Source organism: Gambusia affinis, linkage group LG03 (assembly GCF_019740435.1).
Source record: "Gambusia affinis linkage group LG03, SWU_Gaff_1.0, whole genome shotgun sequence".
Classification (NCBI taxonomy): Eukaryota; Metazoa; Chordata; class Actinopteri; order Cyprinodontiformes; family Poeciliidae; genus Gambusia; species Gambusia affinis.
In genome coordinates, this window is record NC_057870.1 from 30,430,002 (window position 1) to 30,453,453 (window position 23,452).

The 23,452-nt window shown below is 38.7% G+C and overlaps 1 protein-coding gene across 3 annotated transcripts in view; it reads right to left on the minus strand.

The window, feature by feature from the left end:
• Positions 1 to 23,452, minus strand: part of LOC122828486 (phospholipid-transporting ATPase ID-like) — a 46,103-nt gene that overhangs the window by 8,106 nt on the left and 14,545 nt on the right. For all 3 annotated transcript variants that reach the window (XM_044112091.1, XM_044112092.1, XM_044112090.1), the window contains 25 exons: positions 21,530 to 21,591; positions 20,592 to 20,705; positions 18,290 to 18,388; positions 14,288 to 14,349; positions 12,117 to 12,189; positions 11,321 to 11,391; positions 11,118 to 11,200; positions 10,391 to 10,549; positions 10,220 to 10,308; positions 9,123 to 9,310; positions 8,834 to 9,042; positions 8,628 to 8,671; positions 7,779 to 7,944; positions 7,523 to 7,711; positions 7,286 to 7,401; positions 6,143 to 6,307; positions 5,950 to 6,061; positions 5,548 to 5,653; positions 5,328 to 5,460; positions 5,060 to 5,243; positions 4,379 to 4,602; positions 4,208 to 4,291; positions 3,326 to 3,571; positions 3,105 to 3,243; positions 2,167 to 2,297 (listed from right to left, as the gene is read on the minus strand). In XM_044112091.1, the coding sequence (XP_043968026.1) occupies positions 2,167 to 2,297; positions 3,105 to 3,243; positions 3,326 to 3,571; positions 4,208 to 4,291; positions 4,379 to 4,602; positions 5,060 to 5,243; positions 5,328 to 5,460; positions 5,548 to 5,653; positions 5,950 to 6,061; positions 6,143 to 6,307; positions 7,286 to 7,401; positions 7,523 to 7,711; positions 7,779 to 7,944; positions 8,628 to 8,671; positions 8,834 to 9,042; positions 9,123 to 9,310; positions 10,220 to 10,308; positions 10,391 to 10,549; positions 11,118 to 11,200; positions 11,321 to 11,391; positions 12,117 to 12,189; positions 14,288 to 14,349; positions 18,290 to 18,388; positions 20,592 to 20,705; positions 21,530 to 21,591 (3,248 nt within the window). The remainder of the gene's footprint in view (positions 1 to 2,166; positions 2,298 to 3,104; positions 3,244 to 3,325; positions 3,572 to 4,207; positions 4,292 to 4,378; positions 4,603 to 5,059; positions 5,244 to 5,327; positions 5,461 to 5,547; positions 5,654 to 5,949; positions 6,062 to 6,142; positions 6,308 to 7,285; positions 7,402 to 7,522; positions 7,712 to 7,778; positions 7,945 to 8,627; positions 8,672 to 8,833; positions 9,043 to 9,122; positions 9,311 to 10,219; positions 10,309 to 10,390; positions 10,550 to 11,117; positions 11,201 to 11,320; positions 11,392 to 12,116; positions 12,190 to 14,287; positions 14,350 to 18,289; positions 18,389 to 20,591; positions 20,706 to 21,529; positions 21,592 to 23,452) is intronic.

Genomic DNA, 23,452 nt, shown 5'->3' on the forward strand with positions numbered 1-23,452 from the left:
GGGCTGTTCTTTCTCTGCTACCTCGACTCTCTCCTGCCCTCCAGCGGTGGACTCTTCTCCACTGACCAGGGATTCGTTCTGCTTCTCAGTGTTTTCTGCAGAAACCTCTTGGTCAGCGGGGACGTGTTCCTCCGACCAGGTTTTAGATGGTACCAGGTTCTTCTCCTTGGACTCACTGTCCCCTTTCTGATCGATTGCCTCCAGAGCTTTGGTTATCGATCCATTGTCAGTCAGAGGTGAAGCGTCCTGCTGTTGGATGTTTTCAGCAGACGTCTTCAGCTCTTGCTGCTCCAACCAAACTGAAAACGACACCTTCTTCTTCCTCCGCCTGGGTGTCATTGGTGGCTGCAATTCCTTTTTGACAAAGTTGTCGGATGCAACCTCCTGGATTCTATGTTGGTTGGTCTCCATTGTAAGCTTTGTTTGTTTCAGTTTCTAAGTTAAAGAAATTCTCAAGAGAAGCGTATTAACAAGGCTGCTAAACGGCTGTGATGAAAGTTGATGATGTGAGGAGCTTATATAATGGCTGGTGATGTCACACTGTGACGTCACAGTTTTGTTTAGTATTCAGAGCGGACTTGTCTGATGGATTTTTTATCAACAGGACGGATGTGAAGAACCAACCAGACTACAGAAAGAACTGCCACTGGTTGCCATAGTTACCAGTGAGGTGTGGTCACTGGACGCAAGTGATGCAGAGCCTCACCTGTCATAATGGAGAAATATAATGGAAAAAATTATTTAGATAGATATTTTTACCCTGTGGTTTGTACTGTAAATTATTTATTTTTTATTTATTTTAACCAATTTTGATTATTTTTTTCTTCAAAATCGCTGAATTTTTGCATTTTCCCATTCAAATGCTCAGAAACGCAGCAGGTGAGGCAGCAGCAGGTGAGGCAGCGGCAGGTGAGGCAGCGGCAGGTGAGGCAGCAGCAGGTGAGGCAGCAACAGGTGAGGCAGCGGCAGGTGAGGCAGCGGCAGGTGAGGCAGCGGCAGGTGAGGCAGCGGCAGGTGAGGCAGCGGCAGGTGAGGCAGCGGCAGGTGAGCCCCACCTGGGGTTGATCAACTTCTCACTGGCTGCCATTCTATGCCGCCAATAAAGTGGTTAAAAAACATTTCATATATGAACTGATTTTCCATAATTTAGCTCATGTCCATAATGCACAGTGTTTGTTGTCACCAGCTGTGTGTGTGACGTGTTTCGTGGCTGAGGAGCGATCAGAAACCAGAGAACTGATTGGAGGTGAGGCAGGCAGCTTCCCCTTGTTACTGTAAACAAAGTATTATTTGGCGGTTAATCAGGATAAAATATGGTGTTTTGTGGGGTTTTTCCATCCATATCCTTTAAAATATTTTAGTTTAATAACACTTTTTATTGCTAAACCTTGCTAAATAAATGTTGGTAGCGATAATATGTGAGACTGAAGCTGTGTGATAGCGGTGTAATATTAGTGTACATGAATCATATCCTATCATTTCAGTGGAAAACCTGTTTCCTCTGTCTGATACTGTTTTATTCTTACAAACGCCTCGACTACTTAAAATATTTTTGAACAGGTAGGATATTCAGATGAAGGAAGTGATCTTTTTGTGGTATATAAATTGTTCCAATGCTAATCTAATCACAACTGCTAAGCTTCCACTTCAGTCCCGTCACTCAAATAATGTTATCCAATATATTTAACATTAACACGACCCGCTATAGTTTTCTGTTTGTAAACATGACGGATAGACTTGGCTACCTGTCTGTGCTACGGTAGGAATATGTGACCAGGAAGCACTGATATTCAGAACACCGGCATCGTGCATGTTTTAGTTCTCTCCCTGGTTAGCTTATCAACGAAGCTATTCAGGCCTAAAATAGCATCTCAATGCTAAACATGTAGCAGCAGAACAGACGCTAATGTCGCCGTCCAAAGTTCACATTTCTAAAGAAGTTCCTGAAACTCTGGAAAGCTAAAATTAACACTTTCAGACCTAAATAACAGATAAAAAACAATAAATATATTTGTGATTGAGCTCATATTTACATATTCAGTAATTTAGCATTGAATAGCTTGTTGCTTTCTTTAAAAGAACAAGGAAAGCTTCAGGTAAATGACATTCCAGGAGCGCCGCTGTGCATCGGTGATCATGCAAAGCGGTTCCTGGAGTTTCCTGCACCTTGTCATTGATGGTGGGGCAGAGCTGAATCAACAGGAAGCGGCAGGTAACCACAGGAAGTACGCACAGGATGGAGGTCAGGAGGATCGTCAGCCAGACGTTGGGCTGGTTCAGAGAGTTTCGAGCCGTTCCTAAAGAAACAAACAAAATAAAATAAAATTAGCTTTTTAAAAAAGTCATCAGGTTCATGGAGGAAACTTTTGTTTGTTTTTTTTTTAAATAACATTTATTGACAACAAAAATTATATTTCTCAGACAAATATGGGAGAAATAAAGGAATAATAATAATAATAATGATAATAATAACAATAATAACAATAATAATAATAATAATAATAATAATAATAATAATAATAATAATAATAATAATAATAATAATAACTAAAAGGCAATGTTCTCAAGGCTCAATAATAAATAAAATATTCTAAAAATATTTTGTTTATCTTATACACAGAAAATATAAAAAGGTCTAAATATGAAAACTTTAATTTTTAATTAAATTTAGATTTAAGTTATTGTGATAAATGGTAAAATTGTTATTTTGAGACAATTTTCCAGTAATATAAAAATAATAATAGTGCAAGAACGCATTCTCTAAGATTAATAAACTTTAAATTTTAATGAACATTTAAAACTGGAATTAGGAAGACATTTAAATATACAAAATAAATCAACAGAAACAACAAATGAAATGGATTATAAAGTCTTTTAAAACTGTTCCTCTAAAAAAGACCAAAGACTGAAGACTTTTATCATCCAGTTTCTGGAGGAGAGAGACAGAATAGAGAAAAAGATAAATCATGCAAATGGAAGTTATTGGTCTTATTTTAATTTATTGTGTGATTAACTGAATTATTGCGACTGTCTATAGAGAGAGTGGATGTATTTTGTTTTTAATGCGATCCGGTCCAGTCCGCCTGAAGCTGACGGATCCTCACCTATGAAGGGGAAAGCTGATGGAATGATGAGGAACATCCCGTTGCTGTACATGGTGAAGGTGACGGCGAAGTACACGGCCAGACTTCCCAAAACGAAGAAGGTGTTCACCGCCGTCCAGTAGGACATCTCCAAGCCCAGCTACCGACAAGCAGACAGACCAAAATGTTCACTTCACTCTGTACATTCCTGGAAAACACCAGAACAGGCTGTTCCTCCGCACCTGGATGCTGACTGCAAACAGCAGGCAGGTCTGCGTGAGCAGGGCGAAGGACTGGTAGTCGGCCACGTCCTTCCCGTCGCTCCTAATCGTGTCCTGCAGCGCGGCGTACGGGATGAAGAACAGCACCAGGGAGCAGTACCAGCTGTGGACGGCACATTTGAAGAAGGCCGTCTTGCTGAAGTACAGGCTGAGTTGGCCGGGGATGTAGAGCTGTGGGTGCTGGAAACTCCACACGTCGTTCACATCCTGACCAGCAGAGGGAGACAAAGGTGAAGACGGTCAATCCACATTTTAGCTATAAACTCCTTCTTTGAAACAATGTAGTTTTGTTTTTAGGAACATGGATCAAAAAGCTATGAATCGGGGGCGTGCTCCAGTGGCGTAGAGGCTAGCGCGCCCCACGTTTGGAGGCCCTCAGTCCTTGACGCAGCCGTCGCGGGTTCGATTCCCGGACCCGACGACATTTGCCGCATGTCTTCCCCCTTCTACTTCCCCCTTTCCTGTCAGCCTACTATGAAAAAAGGGACACTAGAGCCCACAAAAAGGACCCCCTGGTGGGGAAAAAAAAAAAAAAAAAGCTATGAATCAGTTATTAAGCTATTAAGGTGAAACTTTGGCAGCTTGTTGAGTGTTTATATTTCAAATCAGAACTGCATGACGTGTTTTAGGGACTGTTTCTCTTTTCGCATTATAATATGGCCATTATAATCTTTGTTTATATATCAGCTGGCGCTGCTTAAAGATGGGCAGCGGCGCCCTCTACTAAATTACAACAATAAAAAAAGGCCTAAGCCGGTTTTATTAATAGTTTGTGGATTGGAACTAACTTTATTAGAAAACAAGACAATTAATGATAATTGGATTAATTGTTCACATTATTACCTGATCAAACAGGCTCATTCCCAGAACAGGCAGCGCTGTGTACATCAGGTTGTAGAGTGTGATGAACCACTCGTCATACACCGTCTGAAAGAGCAAAGCTCAAATTTATTATTTTTCTGACCGGTGAAAATCTGACATTTAAATGTCAGGACTCATCTTCGGCTGTCTCACCTGCGCCGAGAATCCGCAGAAGAAGGCAAACCAGAAGTGGACGAAGGTGAAGGTGAAGTTCTTGTAGAAGAAGTAGCGCAGGAATTTGCACATGCGCAGGTAGGACCAGCGTCCGTGCACCAGCAGGAGGCGCTGCAGGAAGCGGAACTGGGCGAAGGAGTAGTCGCTGGACAGGACGGCCTGCATGCCCTCCTGTCCTGAGATGCCAACACCAATATGAGCCGCTGGGAGGAGACAGAGAGAGAAATGATTTATTTAAAGATGAATTAAAAACATTTGCAGAAATGTGCTTAAAGTAAAACACTTTAATGACTGGCTGGGTGGATGAATGGGTGGAGTAATGGATGGATTGATGATCTTTATTCCAATAAAACGCCTCAGACTGTAAGCTGTCATCCTTTTATTGCCCAGTAGGAGGCAGAAAAACACTAAAATCGTGGAGCGTCACAGTTTAGTGTGTAAAATCAAATGTCTGTGTTCAGCAGCAGATTAATACTAGATGCTGTTTCTGTCAACATGAAGGACAGAAACTGAGGAAGTTATGAATTTACACACTGTTGTTTCATTAGGATCGCCTTTTAAATACAAAACTCACCGTAGAAAAAAACTAATTTCAGCATTTATTTCAGAAAATCTGAAGCGTGAAGTTATTCTGTTTTTACTAAAACCAACCCTTGGTACCTTTGATCATGCTGACGTCGTTGGCGCCATCGCCGATAGCCAGAGTTACCGCCTTCTTGTACTTCTTGACCAGCTCCACCACCTGGGCCTTCTGCAGCGGCGTCACCCTGCAGCAGATCACCGCTTTACACAAACACGCCGTCCTGAGGAACTCCAGCTCCATGCTGCTCTCCAAGGCGTACGCCTGTCCCACAAAACCAGGAGCATTACTCATAAACACCCAGGCTCATTGATTCATTGGCCAGTAGAGGGAGCTGTCGTAACGCACCAGACTGTGTCCGTTGATAACGAGTCCATACTCCCCATTGGCCTCCTCGTCTTTCATCAAATTGTGACTCTTCTCCTCTGGCAAAAGCAGGCAGTTCGGTGCTCCATCTGGTTTCATGGAGTTTTGTGCATTTCTGCTCCAAAAATTCAAACTACAGCTGGTTAAATTAGAGCTTAAAAATGACCTGGCTTCATAAAGATTTTAGAAATGCTCCTCTGACCTCAGTTCTTGTCTGACATCCTCAGGCGAGTGACCCGAGACGATGAAGATGTCTTTCATTTCCTCCCGCAGCAGGTTGCACGAGTAGCCGATGTTTTCTGCCGTTTCTGAAAGACAAACTAAAGCTGTAAGAAACAAAACTGGACAAAGTCTCAGTCCTGGTCAAAGTAAAGAATCCCTCCACACAGAGCATGAAATGTTACATTTAAGATCTTTTTCAGACCTTTTTATTGCCACCCGACAGAAAAAACTACAAACTTTAAGACCTGTGATAACTGTATTTATGACCAACTTACATTTCATTCATTTTAACATTTTAAGACATTTTGATTGGACAATATTGCGCATATCGGCTGCTTTTAGCAGAACCTGTTCATTTCAAACAAGGTTTTCCATTAAATACCTTGCTTGTCGCCGGTCAGAACCCAGATTTTGATGTCTGCTTTGGCCAGCTGCTCAATGGTCTGAGGCACTCCGTCCTGCAGCTTGTCTTCGATGGCTGTTGCTCCCAGCAGCTGCAGACCAACACAAACAGCAACATGCAGTTAGCTTCCTGCTTCCATCTGTTTTAAACAGATATTTATTTATCCTCCTACCAGCAGGTCCTTCTCTATCTCCTCGTACAGCTCATCCAGTTTGCTCTCCTTGTCTTCCAGTGAGGTGCTCGCCTCATGGTGGCGCTGTCTCCACTGGTTGAAATACTCCTCGTCCAAATCTTTGTAGGCTAGAGCGAGCGTCCGCAGTCCCTCCCCTGCAAATTCCTGCAGATCAGCATGAACATACTTATAAGGATGAGCCGTAAAAACACGAGTCTCTGCAGCGAACGCAGTATTGATACCATCTGAAGACATGAACAAAGTCAAACTTAAGCATCCGGCTGCGTAAAGCATAAAGATTCCCATCTAATAAAACTAGCAGTGAGAGAAAAAACACATAGTTAATTTTTTTCTGTGTTTTAAACAGGATCTAAGGTGGCAGACATCAAGTGAACAGAGAGAAAAGGGAAAGCATGTAAAGAATCCAAACTTCTTCAACTAACCGTGACTTTTGTAAAGAACGAACAAACTCTAGGTATGAATGAAAAGGTTCTGGTGACTGGCAGAAACAAACACGTAGGCTACATGTCCGTTTGAGCTAGCAGATACAAGCTAGGTTAGCTAAGCTAATTATGCTAGTTCGGCAGTAAGCAGTAAATATTTATGATATTAATCTTAGTACCACACAGAGGTGGGTGGAGTACTGAAAAACCATAATCAAAGAATAATCGTAAAGTACTTATGTTGTTTATAGGTTTTGTAGAAACGAGGCGAGAGCTACTTCCAAGCTTGCGGCTTGTTTGTTGTTGTCATAGCAACTCCATAGCAACTGCCTACCAAGATGGCTGCCAGTTACAAAGTTTCTGGAAGTGTGACGTCACATGAGAACTATGTATGTATTGAATATTCGATCAGATGTGTTAGGTATTGATATTGATCACATATCTGTTGTGATATATACTGTTACTGATTGATTGATTGATTGATTGATTGATTGATTGATTGATTGATTGATTGATTGATTGATTGATTGATTGATTGATTGATTGATTGATTGATTGATTGATTGATTGATTGATTGATTGATTGATTGATTGATTGATTGATTGATTGATTGATTGATTGATTGCCCAGCCTGATCAGCCTGATCAGGTGGAGGGACTGGAGTCCCAAAGCATGAGGAGGAAAAGTAGCTTCACTGACGTTGAGGTGCTCCGTGGTGACGTCCATCAGCTTGCTGCAGGACTGGTGCAGCCTCTCGTAGATGATCGTGTCGGCGCCTTTGCAGTAGAGGGAGAGCTTCCCCTCTGGACTGCGCACTGTTTACACCAAAACACACACACACGCACACACACACACACACACACCAAAGTCTGTGTTTCATTTAGCAGGAAACAGAAACTAAACGCCAAGCAGCTCAGAAAAACCCGGGCTTCTCACCGATGACGGACATCCTCTTGCGGACGTTGTTGAAGTCGAGGATGGCCAGCAGTTCGTAGCTGCGCTGATTTCCCATTTCCACGATGGAAATGCTGTCGGGCGTTCGCGAGCGGAAGACGAATCCGAAGTTTCTGGCCGCAGTCACGAGCGCGCCTTCGTCTGGAGACTGGGCCTGGTAGAGAAGCTCACCTGCAGGAGAAACAGGCTGACTTCCTGTTCCAAGCCAGAGAGAAACGCCGGCACCTTCTGCACCCACCTTCCTTCTTCTCCTCCGCCATGACGGTGTGGCAGAGCGCCAGCAGCCTGAAGAAGGCGTGGACCTCCGGGTTCTCCAGCTTCACCGCCTCCACCAGCGCGTGGTCGTAGAAAACGAACCGCGGGTCGGCCAGCGCGTTGAAGGAGAAGTCCACCGGGTCTTTATGCTGCGGATCAGGAAGTAAACGGATCTGTGATCTGACGTCAGGATGAACGAGAACCAACAGCTGCTGACTTAAAGTGAAGCTCAAAACTCCTGCAGAACATCACAGCTGCTGCTGTGAGATTTCAAAATCATCTCAGACTAAAAATTACATTTTTAAATTTAGTTATTGTCTTAGCTGAATAAAAACGCAACAGTACTAGAAAAAATAAATAAAATTAAGTCTCTTTAATGAGAAAAATACTTGAGAAGAGTTATGAAGCTCTGATGTGACCAGCCTGGTAAGTCTATGATGTTTTTTATTTGAAACAGACGTTTGTCCAGCAACTGATAATAATTTGATACTGATGTGTTAAAAGTATTTCCTTTTTTATTAGTTTATTTACTTTCTATAAAGTTACAACTTTATTTTTTTATTAGTACTTTATTCTTGAATATTTACAACTATTTTTGTAATTTATGACTTTATTAACATATTATCTGACTTTATGACTTTAGTCTGGTAATAAAACTATTATTACGATTAAAATTTCGTAAAATAATGACTTTATTCTCCTGTTATTACATTTCAATTCTATTTAGAAGTTTTTATTTTCATGCTAAGACTTTCAAACAAAATACTTTTTTCTTAGTTTTGCCCTAAAATTACTCAGATAAACAGAAGTAAATTTACTTTTATGAACTTACCTCAGAAATATCAAGTCTCTGACCTGTGTAATCATAAACATCTCCTGCAAAAGCAAATAAATATACACACTTAAAAAATTCAACCAATGAATAAAACGCAGAATAATAATAAACAGAACGAAGGAGTGAACTGAAGCCCTATGTGTTGCAGACGTTTTGCTGCTGTTGTCGGTTTAAAAGCAGCAGGTTTTGGCGTTTTAACTCACCGTAGGACTTCCCGTTGATGGAGCATTTGTTGAAGATCATGATGTTCTGGGTGAGCGTCCCCGTCTTGTCGCTGAAGACGTACTTGATCTGACCGAGCTCCTCGTTCAGCGTGGTGGTGCGCGCCTCGGCCGGCGTGTCGCTGCGGGAATAATACATCTTCCTGTCCCAGTCGATGTAGAAGCTGTTCCCCAGCCGAATGATTTCCACACTGCAAAAAGACGCAGACGATATAAAATTTGGTATATTATAGTGACATAAAAGTGATATAAAAGTGTTTGGACAGGTCACCTAACGTAGAGCGAGATGGGCACCACGGTGTTGAGGATGATGATGTAGGACCAGAAGGTGAGGAAGGCCGAGAAGCCAGCGTTGTCTTTTCTCGGCAGGAAGACGGTGAAGTTGGAGCCGTTGTTTATCTCCCAGATGTAATTCCCGATCGCCAGGATCGTGCACATGAACACCAGAAAACCAAAGATCTACAGGATCAGAGCAGGAAGCTTCTTTACTGTCACATTTCAGCAACAAGGCAGTTCAAGGTGCTTTAAAAGTCACCAATAAGTGAAAAGTTGCATTTTGCTAAGATTACACATCAATTCGTCGGTCAGTGTTTCTTTTAACCAGCTGGGTTTTAGTCTGGATCTAAAGGAACTCGGTGTTTCAGCTGGTTTGCAGTTTTCTGGAAGTTTGTTCAGATTTGTGGTGCTTAGAAGCTGAATGCTGCTTCTATATGTTTGGTTCTGGTTCTGGATGCAGAGCAGAACCAGAACCAGAACCAGAGGAGCTGAGAAAACCCGTCTCCACTTTTGATTTTTAACATTTTAGTGCCATATAGTTCAGTTTAATTTAATGCCAGACAATCAGAAAATAAGTCATTATGTAATTTAATGTCTTGATAAATAAACCAAACAGATTATTTTATTTTTTATTTAGGTCGTTCTAATTATTCCCCATTAAATTCACATTTAAGCACCAAATTTATTGGCAGATTAAATCAAATCTTGCAGCAATAATCCCCTTAATTTAATTAAAATGTAGTTATTATTACAATACATTTTATAATAATAATAATAATAATTAGTTTTGGTTATTTAAAATGTCTTCCAGTTCCAGCGTTAAAACTTCTTTACAAAATTAAAGTTTATTGGTTTAAAAGAGGGGAAGTTTGTATTGTTTATCATTGTTCGTATCATTATATTACTTATGCAATTAATGGGACAATTTATCATCCAGCAAAATTTGTTGTTCTAACAGATTTTCTATTTCTTGTGCGTCCTGCCCCTTCCTAATGCCGCCCTGGGCAAACACTCATATTAAATAAATGTTGCATAACTATGTGAGGATACCATGTAAAAAACATTTGGTGTTTTAAAAAGTTTAAAACTCACACACAGAACCAGAACGTTCATCAGACGGTCGATGCTGGTTCTCTTGAAGACGCTCTTCCCGCTGTTCTGCATCAGCTTCGTCTCCTGGCCTGCAGAACAAACAAAGAACGAATCAGACTTTCCTTTCTTTTGGTGTTTTCATTAAAAACCTGAGCGCAGCGCCTCGCTGACCCCCGAACAGCACCAGGCCGAAGCACCAGTCGGTGTTCCTCAGGGTGCAGCCGCGCAGCAGGATCTTCTCGTTGTCCAGCGGGTATTTCTGACCGCCGAACGCCAGCGTCCCGTTGAAACGGTCCAGACGATTGTTGGGGGGTTCGCAGCGAACCTCGCCTTCAAACGGGACACAACCGCAGCAAATAGTGAAGAACTGAAATAGTAACGACTTCCAGCACTTTTAGACCCGTTCTGTCGCTCTTTCTGGCTTTTTCAAGCAGATTTTAACAAAAATTGTCCAAACGTAAGAATAGCACTTCTTCTACAAAACTTTCCTCAAGTATTTGGTAAAAATCACTGAGTAACTGATCAAATTGTCAACCATTCAATGCTTAAAAATTACATCATCAGGTGGACCAAAATATAAAGTTAAGGGGAAAATTTTGTATTTTGAGGACAAAAATGACAATAATTCATATAAGTGACAAAAAATAACAAAATGAACTTTAACAAAAACTGCAGATGTGTGACTGAGTCTGGTGAATTTTTGATTAAAACATGTTTGTTTTCATTCAGTGGGTAGAAAATCCAGAAGTTTTACTCTAGTAAGAGTAGAAATACTTTATAATAAAATTCTTCAAGTAGTAAAAATACTTCTTAAAATTACATGTTTTCCCCTAAAAAGTTACTAATGTAAATGCGATGGAGTAAATGTAACTAGTTGCTACCCAGCTCTGATTTTTACCATTAAAATCTGCCAGTTTTTCGATGTCGTCTCCCAGGTCTCCGGTGACAGGAAGGGCCTGCTTGACCTTCAGGTTCGTCTCTCTGAGGAAGAGGAAGAGGAAGAGGAAGAGGAAGAGGAGAAAACAGACGGAGGGAAAAGTGAATGAAGCAATAAGTGAATCATTTTCAGTTGGCACAGTTAGGTTTTAAATGTTAACTAACCCGTCCAGCTCTGCCGTCTCTATGTAGACGAGGTTCAGCGGTTCGCTGCTGGAGAGCAGCAGCAGGTCGGCCTGAAGTAAAAACAGTTTCCAGTTTTCATTAAATGTTGGTTTTTATCACAGGAGAGGAAATTATTGTCTTCAGTTTTAAAACTGCTCGTTTTATTTCTGAATATTGATTTATAAAAATTCAGGCAAAGCAGCAGGACTGAGATCAACAAGTTCACACAAAATCAAAAAGTTTTAAAAATAGATTTTAAAAATATACAAAAACCAAGTCTAAGAAAAATGTTCTGTAGAGAAAAGACACGATGAACTAGGATCACATTAAATAACGTAAATAAAGTTAGTGTGTATTTGTGTATTAAAAAGACAACAGACTGTTTACAATCTATGAAAAATATAAATTAGAGCTGCACCAGTTTTCCAGCCGCTAACTTTTGAAAAGTCTGATTCTGATTAAGGTTTTATTTTTTTTGTCTGAAAATTACTAACTTGGCAACAGTGAGGTGATCATTTTAAAACAGGACAAGTTTTGTTTTATTTAATGTCTGACAAAAGAGGAAAAAAAATCTTTTGTGTCATTTTTTACTCAGTGTATGACTAAAAGATTTAAAAACAGTTAGTCACTAGAAAACAAGGTAAAATGCAGAGGACCAAGTACACAACCTAGAGGAACACCAGCTTCTGTGGAGGAACGACACACAGCAACGAACTGAAACTATAACGATGGGAAAAACACAGAAAAGTGTAATCCAAACTTATAATGCTACATATGAAATAAAAAGTTTACTTACGGTTACAAACTGGTTGTTTTCCAGTTTGATGATGTCTCCCACCTGGACGTCCATCCATTTCTCGCTCCGCAGTCTGAGAACAAATCACAAAGTTAAATTTAGTTTCGGAAGGTCACAATGGGAGGCCCGCTGTCGGCTGGAAACAAGAGTTTTTCTATTTTTATGCCAGGAAGAAACCGTCTGAGGGCTCATAAACAAACCCAGTCTGACCCTAAAGGTCACACCGATACAAGCCACTTTCCCCCTGCTGGTCCCTGCTGCTTTCCTGAATGATTCTGTTTGTCCGTCTGCCAGAAACCTGGAACGTTTTCCGATCTTGGAAGGAGGAAGTAGGAGAGTTGATGAAAGCAGCAGGGATTAAAATGGATTCTGTACATGATTCTGTAGCTGCAGTTCAACTCGTCTGTTTGGAAACAAATGTTTGTCTTTTTCTCTGTAGGTAGAGAGAAAAATCCTGGCAGGATAAAACTGGAAAATATTTAGTTTGTTTGCTCCATTTTTGTTTTGTGAGTCATCTTCACTAATGTTTCCTCTACTAATTTCTGCTTTGTTTCTTATTTCTCAGATATTAGAAATAAATATTTCTAATATTTATTTAGAAATACATCGATTTTTCTAACTCCCCCTGGCAAGAGTTTAAACACAGGAAGAAAATTATTTATGACACAAGCCGGCCTAAAAGATAAGCACAGTGACGAAACAGAGGCTGGGTTTCCCTAAAACAGAACGAACATCAGCAAAGATGGATGGAAAAGCAGCAGACCTGGATGGGTTCAAGAAGAGCCAAATCAAAGTAAATCTCTGTTTTTATGAACAGAAGACAACGTGCAAACGTTTCCTCCTCAGTCCTAAAGCTGCTTCCTACAGAGAGCAGAACGAGGCAACAGCAGCTGTGGAGGAACAAAACTCACCAAAATATTTCGGCTTTTTCATCCCTCAGTTCAGCATTTCAACGTTTTTCACTAAATAAATTAGTTAAATATTCATGGATATTTGGGTTTCTCTTGTGTTTTGATCATTTTATGTTCGTTAGGTCTTGCCATACTTTGTAAATTTCTCTGTGTCCATTATTGTTCCTAAGGTGTTGCCATAGAAACAGTTCCTTTGTGTTTAGTTTCTCAGGTTATTCTTGTGTTTTGTTTTTTGGCTGCGTTCACACAGCAGGTCTGATTGTTTTTCTGAGTTCTGATTTTGTTTGCGAGGTCGTTCATATTACGGATTAAATGCCTTCAGACTTCTGAGTGAACGGATTACGACCCCAAAGTGACCCAAATTCACAGAAGAAGAAGAACGTAGACGTCACAAAGCTGCTCTCTGCTAACTGAAGTAACAACGGATGGAAGGATTTTATTATTTATTCACTCATTGTTTTCATCAATGATGTCAATGTTGGACGAAACGTGACATAACTGTTCACTTTATTCATTAAGCAATAAATAAATCGCATGATAATGTAAAACAAACTCAATTATTTCCATTTGCAAAATTTATCGTTTTTCTCTTTCTACCCAAAAACTGGATGGTAAAAATCTTCAGTCTGGTGTTTTGGTCTCTACCAGCTCCTTTTGTAGCCATTTAGTTTTGTTTACAGAGAATTTATAATCCATTTTATTTGTTGTTTCTGTTGTTTTGTTTAATTATTTTGATTATTTAAAATCTCTTCCAGTTCCAGGGTTTAATGTTCATTAGAATGTAAAGTTCAATAATCTTTAAGAATTTGTTCTAGTATTATTACGCCATTAATACCATTTTATTACTTAAACATGGTGTCAAAACAACAATATTATTATTTATAACACCATCTGCCATCATGTCAGGCCTGATAACTGATCCTATTTGGCTCCAGATGTTCAAATGGGACTCGAGTCACATTTTCCTGCTGTGTGAGCAGATCCTTATGTTTTCTTTATTATTATTATTATTATTATTATTATTATTATTATTATTATTATTATTATTTTATGACCAGCATTTCTCTGTTTCCTGTCTGAAATCCCAAATGTGTGAAGTTAGTTGATTTTCACATGTAAGGAAGTTCAGGAACTGAAACCTTTAAATTATTCCTCATGAATAATTTCAAGGTTTATCTGATGCGTATTTCACCTGTGAATAAACAACAAACACGGTGCCACAGATGGGAAAAAATTTACATTTTAATAAAAGAAACTTACTTTCTGTCAATTAGTACTTCAACTTTTCTGTTGTTCACTCGATTGTCGCTCCTGTGGCGATTCTAGAAGACAGAAAGGAGCAGAAAGTGACAGCAGTCAGGTTACAGGAAATTACATTTGATTATTGAATCAGCTTTCTGATCAGACAGACGCATCATCACCGACTAACAGGCTGCATGAGGGGCTTTTATCGCATCTGGGAGCAGATATGTTTCTGTAAATAACCTGGGAGGAAAGCCGCTGACGGACGTCGTCTTCCTTTTTTTAAAACCTCGGATGATTCAGCAACGATGAGGCCTGTATTGATCGTCTGGTTTCAGATCCGTCTGAAGACACAGAGGCGCCAACGAAGCCGGTTTCCTTCCTTCACGTTTAAAATTTAGTCTTCTAAATATACATATGCGTCAGTTTATTTACTGTAACCCAGATCTCTAATTTAAATAAAGTAATAGAATAAAATTATTCTATTCTTAGGTATTTTTGTTAATATCTGGTGACATTGAGGAGAAATTGGTATTGAACTTTTCTGACCTTTCTTAAACTTTTAAAATGTTTTTAGTAGGATAAATTAATTGTTGAAGGATTTCTAAGAAGCCCAGTGTGAGGAAAGGTCTGGTTTTACTGGAAACCAGTTGAATTAGTTTCCACTTAAGAAGTTAATAACTTCCAAAACGTCTCTGACAGCAGTTAGATATTTATTCAAGAAAAAGATGAATGTCCTGGCTGGCAGAAAGGGAGAGAAAACAATGTAATTATTTTACTGTTGTAGACAAAACATTATCATCAAAACAAGATGAATGTCCTGGCTGGCAGAAAGGGAGAGAAAACAATGTAATTATTTTACTGTTGTAGACAAAACATTATCATCAAAACACCATTTTACATGCAATTATTCACTACTAAAGCAACACCAAACTGTTTGGGACAAACATGAAGAATTATAAAAACAAAAACAACAAAGTCATGAGAAATGACTCCATGTTTAATCTGTTTCTTCTGTCCGCCTTAAAAAAGGAGTTACTTTGGATAAAAGTGATAAAAGTGATACAGTCTGTTAATCTAAGACAAAATGTAACTTAATCTGAGGACGTTCTGCACACTTTGAGGATTTTCAGCTTTAGTTAAATCCTCCTAATGAATCTTTCTCACAAAAACAAAATGATATGAATCCGTTTCCTCTGAAAAGTCAAATCATTTAACTGTTTCTAAATGAAACATGGAAATAGAACAAAAAAACTCTTATTCTCAATTGGTGAAGATTTGAAAAACTCTAAATAATCTCATTGCTTGGAAAGAAAATACAGAAAGTTGATCGTCTGATTTCTCTTTGATTGGTTCTGAACGATTTTAGTTTTTTTCTGTTATGAAATGCACCAAAACTGAAAACCAATCAGAAGAAACTAAATATTTTTGATGCACTTTGTTGTGTGAAAGGAAACAGGACTCTAGTTTAGTGCATGTAAAGTCCGAACGGGCCGATCGGGGCGTCAGAAGAAATGTTTAGAGGAAGTTTGATACGATCAGTTTCATTGCACAAGCTGAAGTTCCTGTGAAATAAAGAGAATCAAACACCATCGACAGACAAAGTTTTGACAAAGTTTGACCCAGAATAACTGGCCAGTGTTTAATGGGTTTAATGTGTTGGTACATAATATCTTCCAGATCTTATCTCAATCACCATGACGACCAAAAAGATCAAAGTCCTTCATTGTCCTAAAAGTTTATAAAAATATTTTTTTATAATCCGTTCATCCAATGTGAACATTTGTTAAATTTAAGTCAAATGAAGCTTATAAAACTTTTCAAAAACATCAAATATTCCTTCAGTGTTTGTTTAGGTCTGTGGTGTCCAAAGTGAGGCGCAGGGGCCACTTTGTGGTCCATGGACTGGTTATGTGCGGCCCCTGACTTCAGTTCAAAATGACACTAATTTGGCTCCCACCACAGATGTTTCTATTTTTAAAGAGGACAAAGTAAAATCTTCTTACAACAGAAAATATTTGTCTTTAAATTACCAGGCGTTTTATATTCTCTAGTAACTTTCATTTTTGCTGAATTGTTTGTTTTTGTTCCTGTTGATACCTAGAAACTTTGCAAAATTACGTTCAATAAGGTAAACCTGCAGAGCCTTTTTTAAAATCTGCTATCTTCATTTGTTTACCTGACATTTAACCTGCTCAGTTTATGGTTGAGTTGGTAAAATAATATTATTTTTGGTCCTCAAGTCCTTTTTGTTTCTGTCTGCTGAGCTAACGTTCAACCCATTGCATGAGCTACTTCCTCCTGAGTGCTACCTCATCTCTCCATTACTCCCTCCCACACACCCGATCTCAAACACATTAAAGGAAAACCAATCAACCGGCGCTTCAGAGGTCCGTTCTGTTCTGTTTTGCCTTTCTAATAACCATTTTTAGAGGTTATAAACCTGAAAGAAGAGGAAATGCTACTATTTCCTAATAAGCTTCAACTCCCAAATGACATAATTGAAGTAGCAAAGGAGAAGTGAAACTCGAAAAAGACGAGTTTGATGAAACATTTGGACAAAATCTCATGACAAACAATTTAAATTTGAAGCACTGGAAGAAAGTTTCATACTTTTTAGGGAGAAAATGAAAACAAAATCTGGTTGCCAACTGTCAGAGTAAACAGCATTAAATGGTATTTACCGCCAACACCTGTTTGTGTCTACAGGTTATTATGCAACTATCAATATTACTCAAGTCACATCTAAAGTAAATGCCTCTAATTTCCCATCTTACTTTGTGGTCACATGACTAACCGAACGGATGGAGAAACTCTGTAAGAGGAGCTGCGGGAAAATCAGGACGAAGTTCAGATGCAGGCAACTCTTACGCCAGACAGTCGGTGACGTTTGTTTCACCACCATTGATGGTCATTTTACTGCATGATTCACTGGGCGTGTCAACGACAAGCAACAGATTCCAGTTCTGTCCGTTTGTCCGTCGTTTATCCAAGACAGAGTTTCAGGAAGTCAACCGACGTCCAGAGACACTCCAGTCCTGAGACCTTTCAATATGAGAAGAGACGCCGCTTCCTGTTTGAGCTACAATGTTTTTCCAAAAAGAAAGAGGTTCAGGATACAACATCTTGTCAAGTTGTAGAAACTAAAAGTAATCCAAAGATCGCAACGTTTTGTTGAGATGTGAAAAGGTGTTCATGATAGAAGCGTAAAAAGGCAGACGTCATGCTGGAGGCAGTTTATGTTGTTATGTTATGTGTTAATTAGGGACCAAAACTTCAACATTTGTTACATTTTTTGGTGTTGTGTTTGTTTTCTCACTGCTCTGAGTCAAACCAACCAAACCCTTTGAAAAACCTGTTCCCCTCCTGGCCTGTGGGGGCGCTGCAACAAGAACCACTGAAGGAAACGACACAAAGACCTCTGAAAGACACTGAGGGCAACTTCCCTCTTCATAATCTGCTTGGTGTTCACATATCGAACCGCACCAGAGTTCACTTCAACCGAACTGAGGTCGAGGCTTTTCGGCGAACCTCAGTTCACGTTTTTGGTCCACATCAGGCTTTGATTACACATTCACACCTCCCCAACCGAACCGGACTTTCTAGACAAACGGACTGGAGTTGGAGTGAAGTGGACTAATCAGGGCTGGTGTGAACGCAGCCTGAGGATGAGAATTTATCAGTTTTCTTTCTCTGAACATTTTCTGTTTCTTCATTTTAGAATCCGCTAAGCTAAATTTTACTATAAAATCTTTCTTTTACTTTATTTAACAATAAAAAAGAGGAATGGAAACTAAATGTTTTATTTTCTTTACTACTAAATATGGTGCCTTAGTTCAAGTTGCAAAGGCCTTTGAGCCTAATAGTTAAGGCCTATCAACTATCAGGTTACTGGAAACGCAGCTAAAAATATCGACTACTGGATCTAAGAAAGGTAGCAATTATGTCACTGCAGAGAGGGTGGACCCTAATACTTCTTCAAACGGAAAAGAAAGAGGAAATATTTGAAAATCTGCTTACGATGTCGTCAGTTGCGTCCTTAGCAGCGGTGACGGTCAGCACCAGGGCGAGAGGAACGACGGTGGTGAACCAGGACAGGGAGGAGATCTCAGGAATCAACTGGACACAGCAGACAACAGTTCACAGTTCCTTCCTGTTCGTTTGTGCAAAACTCAACAGAAATCCCAGTTCAGGAAGAATGAAAAGGTTTCCTGCAGATCAACATTTTTTATTTTTCACCGATAGATATCTTCTTGAAATAGAAAATTGTAGAAATAGCATTTCTCTGATTAGCCAGACTTTTTGCTTTCTCTTTAAGTTAATAGTAAATCAAATCATAAATAATGAGACATTTAGCCTTAAACTTTCAAGCAAAAGAGTGACAGGAATTGTTGCTCAGATTCAATACTTTTTTGATAAATGCAGCAATCATCCAAAAAACTTACAAAACTACCTGCCTTCCCCTTAATTCACCATTTCTGCATATTTATTATAGAAAATACTAAAAATATTCACAAATAATTTAATTCTGAAACTCTGATTTCCTTTGAAAGAGCTTTCAAAATAAAGTGAAAACTTCAATGTTGTAATTAATCCAGTAAGAATAAAGTTTACAAGCTGCCTGATGAACAGAGCGGTTTATCGTAGCTGGAGCACGATTTGCTCACGATGAGGTAACTTCCTGTGCTGGATATCACACTTCCTTCATTTTCTGTGGTTTGTCTGCAGCTTCAGCCTGAGAAACGTCTCTCAGTGAGTCTGAGAGCCGATAAGTAAAAACCTGCGACTGGTTCGGGTTTCTGTTTGAGTTCATTTCTGTTGCTTGGAGAAAAACATTTTCCTGACAAACAGCAACGTAACGTCACGATCGTTGAGACTTTTTCTGTTTGTCTTTCTTTATTTTAACTCCTCCCACTAAACAGCCATTTTCAGTAACAACTTTTAAGATCATAGTAAACGTATGTTTCACTAAGGCTAGGTTTCAGTATTAAAATGTGTATTTTTTATTAGTCTGATATAATATGCAAACTTAAATGTATCTGGAGGCAGGAAATCATAATAACTTACTTAATCTAAGGCTGTGTATAATTAGTCTATAGAATGTGTTTCAACTTTTCAATAAAAATCTTAATTAATCTAAATTTATTGAACACAAATGGAGCTCAAACTATTTTAGTATCCTTTTCCCTGTTGCTGGTGGGCATTTTTTCCTTCCATTCAACTTTCTGTGAATGAACTTTCTATCCTGTTGTAATAAGTCAGGATGAGGAATCAAAGTGCAGATCTCCAACAACAGAAGCAGGACTCTTGTTCCTTTGCTGCGACACGTAACGCTGTGGTAAGCTAGCATGTCAGGAAGCCACAACCACATCTTTAATATTTAGAAAAAGCCTCTGCATTACTGCAAACTGTGATGAAAAATTTGCCTTTAAACTTCTACTGACACAAAGAGATCAATTCAGTTCATTTTACTTCAGCTAAGAGCAGTTTGGTTCATTTATATGGATATCATATTATATCCAGTACGTTTAGTAGTAAAAACAGTCACAATTATTACATTTTAACTATTAATATTTTGTACTATCAGAAATTAAATACTTTTTAATAGTAAAATTATTACATTTTTAATAATTAGCTAACTTGTAACCCAGACGTTAGCTTCTAGGCTACAAGTGCCAAGACAAAAAAAAACAATATTCACTTGAATAAGTTAAGTTTTAAAGCTGCATGTATTGGAAATTAAATTTACAACTATCCATTTTATTACCAATTGATCAGTTTAGTTTTTTTCTTCATCTATTAGTGATTTAATAAAGAACAAAACAGTTTACAAATGTTGAAAAGATTTCCCTAAACAAACTGAACTGAACTGAAACACATTTTTTCTAAAATTAAATTGAACTGACTGAAGTTTGTTCCTCTTTACTGAAAAAAATTAAATAAATGATAAATTATGTTTAGATATGTGATGATCTTTTAATATATGTTTAATTACACCAGTGATGTCTGAGCTTCTTGTTGCCTGTCAACATCTGCTGGTCGTGTTATATGAAATGTTTATGAACTCTCACCAGAAGAACTATTTGGGTTTCATGTTGTTTTCTACAGCTGCATCAGAACCAGACTGTCTCTCCCTTGTTTTAATTCTTTATCTTTGGTATAAAACTCTTGTGTTTCTCTGCCTGGCAGAGTTTTTCATCCAGACCTGCTTCATCACTGATTGTCCTACATTATTGTGCTCAATAAATGAATAAACCTGGTTGAGTGGTTTCACCTGGACAGTGCTTGGAAACAGTGTTTTCTCCACCACATTGCCTCTCACCTGCAGCACCAGCAGAACCAGAAAGTAAGCGTTAGCGATCCTCTGGAACTGTTCGAACAGGTTGAGAGGAAGGAAGGTGAAGAAATTATACTTGGAGGTCTTGATGGCGTTTGTCTGCAAAAAATTAAAGTTCAAGAAAATTAAAATTAGAAAGACGACAGATATGTTTGGAGAGCCAAAACTATCATTTTTTGTTCAAAATTAGAAACCAAATTAACACTGAAGGAGCTATGAAATTGATATTAAAGTTATTATATTTAAATGTGATGGAATGTTTGTAAAGAAATTCAGAAAGTCTACATTCATTGTTTTTTCATAAGTATTCTGGATTCCTGATAATTTAATAATAAATCTGTTTTACCAAATAACATTCTAACTTTTGATTACTTCTTGATTTAATGTTTTTTTTCATTGAGAGGCTTTGTCTATTTTCCTCACACCAGCCAAAGGATTTCCTTAAATCAGAGACTTAAGAAGTAATTTAGGGTGTGAATGTGTTGCTTTACAGCAGGCGGCTCACGTCAGGCAGCTGAAAGGTTTAGTAGCCATCGCTAACAACACACACACACACACACACACACAGCTCTGTCCGTAAATGAGGGGAAATGAGTGTTTATTCCACTGAGAAGCCGTGTGGAGGATGGGTTTAATAAAGTTTGTTTCATGGAAAACTAGAGGTTTGTTTGATCGTATCCTCGGCTGCTCCTCTAGAAAAGTGCAGGATTTCACTACAGTAGAAGTTTCTACCTTCAGCTCTTTGGCTGACATCCAGTCTCCTGATAACAACCAGAACCAGACACAAACAAATCAAGACATGCCCTGAATGGCTTTTTTCTCTGCATACAAACAAAATAATCACTTTTGTCTTGACGGTACACAAGATAAAAGTCACAAAAGTAGAAAACAATAGAACAAACTCTGAAAATGTTGCCACTTACTGCGTATTTAAAGGAGCGGTTGAACTCTCGGTCGTTGGCTCTGAGTTTCCTCTCCAGCTCCGCTTTAAAAAAGACAAAGAACCTATTATTGTAGGAGCATCATTTACAGAACGATGTTTAATGCAGAACAGACGCATGAAAGGAAGGAAACTTTTCAAAACAAACAGCAGCATAATGTTTAAGTCCAACCCTCCTGGGCCTTTACAGATAATAGAGTATTCATGTTGGTCAAGCAGTTCAACTTTGGAAAAAACCCAGTCAAACCCAAATGTTTCAAATGTTTTTTATTCTTCCCAAATGAATTGGCTTTTTGGAGGCCTGAAAATATAACAGAACTCACCATATTTTACAAACTTGTGTGAAATCTACAGATTTTAAGGATTTATACAAATCACAACAGACAAAGGCCAACAGCAGCTTTTTTACTCTACTTTATCGTAGAGGGATGGAAATTGGTACGCTGGGAGAAAAACCTGCACAAAACTCTCTTGGACTCTAAAACAAACAGGAAGTCGGCCATCTTGGATTGAAGTGCGATTCTGATGGATTTTGGTGTTTTTAGTCTCTCCTCAGAGATTCTGATTGGTCTGCTTGAAATTTGGAGAATTTGCTCAAAAGTTACAGGAAATGCAAGGTTATTAAAATTCTGACTTTTTGTGGATGGTGAAGAGGTGTGGCCTCAAACTTTGACTGATCCCTGGCAAAACAAACTGATCCAATGCTGACATCACCAAGCCCCGCCCCCTGACAACAGGAAGTGTGATGTTTTACTTTGAAAGGTCTGTTTGACTCCACATCGTATTGTGCCAAGTGAGAGAAAACCAGTAGGAGTAACTTTATGTAATACCTGCTTCATCTGAATTTCACTAGGAAGGAATAATAACAGGATTCATTTAGCCCAAGAGTCATAATTTGTCATAATTTGCTAATTTGTTTTACACTTTGGATCATTGTCTGTTTTAAATAGCCATGTATTAGATTTACCAGCAGGTTTGTTGAGATGAAGCTTTAACATTTCCACCTGATTTTTCTCCCTTTGGCAGCAGAAACACCCACGCAGCATGATGCTGCCACACCCAAACTTCACTGTGGAGATCGGAGCTTTCAGGATTGGGATTTTATTTTTATTTCACCTTATTTAAGGATTGTTATGGCCAAATGCTTTAATTTTAGTTTCATAATAACAGGCAACATTTCAAAGGTTTTTGTTGGATTCTTCTTGATGTTGGTAATTATTTAATGTTTAGAAATGTTTTATGAATCCATTCTGTAGTTATCTTGTTTGTTTCAAGAACTGAACATTTTACAGAAACTAGATTTTAAAGGTTTTAAAAGATTTATAAACTTAAAGTTGTTTTATTTTGTTAGATTAACAGTGTCAGTGCATAATGTGAAGATTAAATATGGCAAAAACCCCAAAACTTGTAAATTAAATGTCTGTGATACGTTTAGGAACGTGTTTAACTGATCCTAGATATTTACTTATATTTATCTGTACACTGTAAAATGTAAAAGTAAAGTGTACTCAAAAAGAAAAGTGACCTGAACTCATTCCAGCTTACTCTGTTGACTATACTAACTTAAACTTAGCAAAGACAACTTTCTACTGAGGCAAGTAATCAAACTCATCAGCAGCAAGTAACCCGAACTTGGAGTTATGAGTGAGCAAAACGCATCTGCATAACCAGCAAAAAACTCGGCATCATTCGGCAGCTCTCGTTGAACGCACATGCGCATTGGACACTGACGAGTGACGACGTGTTTGAAAGAAGCGCCAAACTGTCAACAATACGGCGGTTGCTGCAGCTAAATTTTGTCACGGTAAGTCCCACTGTTTTTTAGCAAACTTATATTCGTTATCTCGGCCGTATAATTCATCCGTAAGTCCAGGTTTTGAGGTTAACTTTATGTGTAATGATTTAG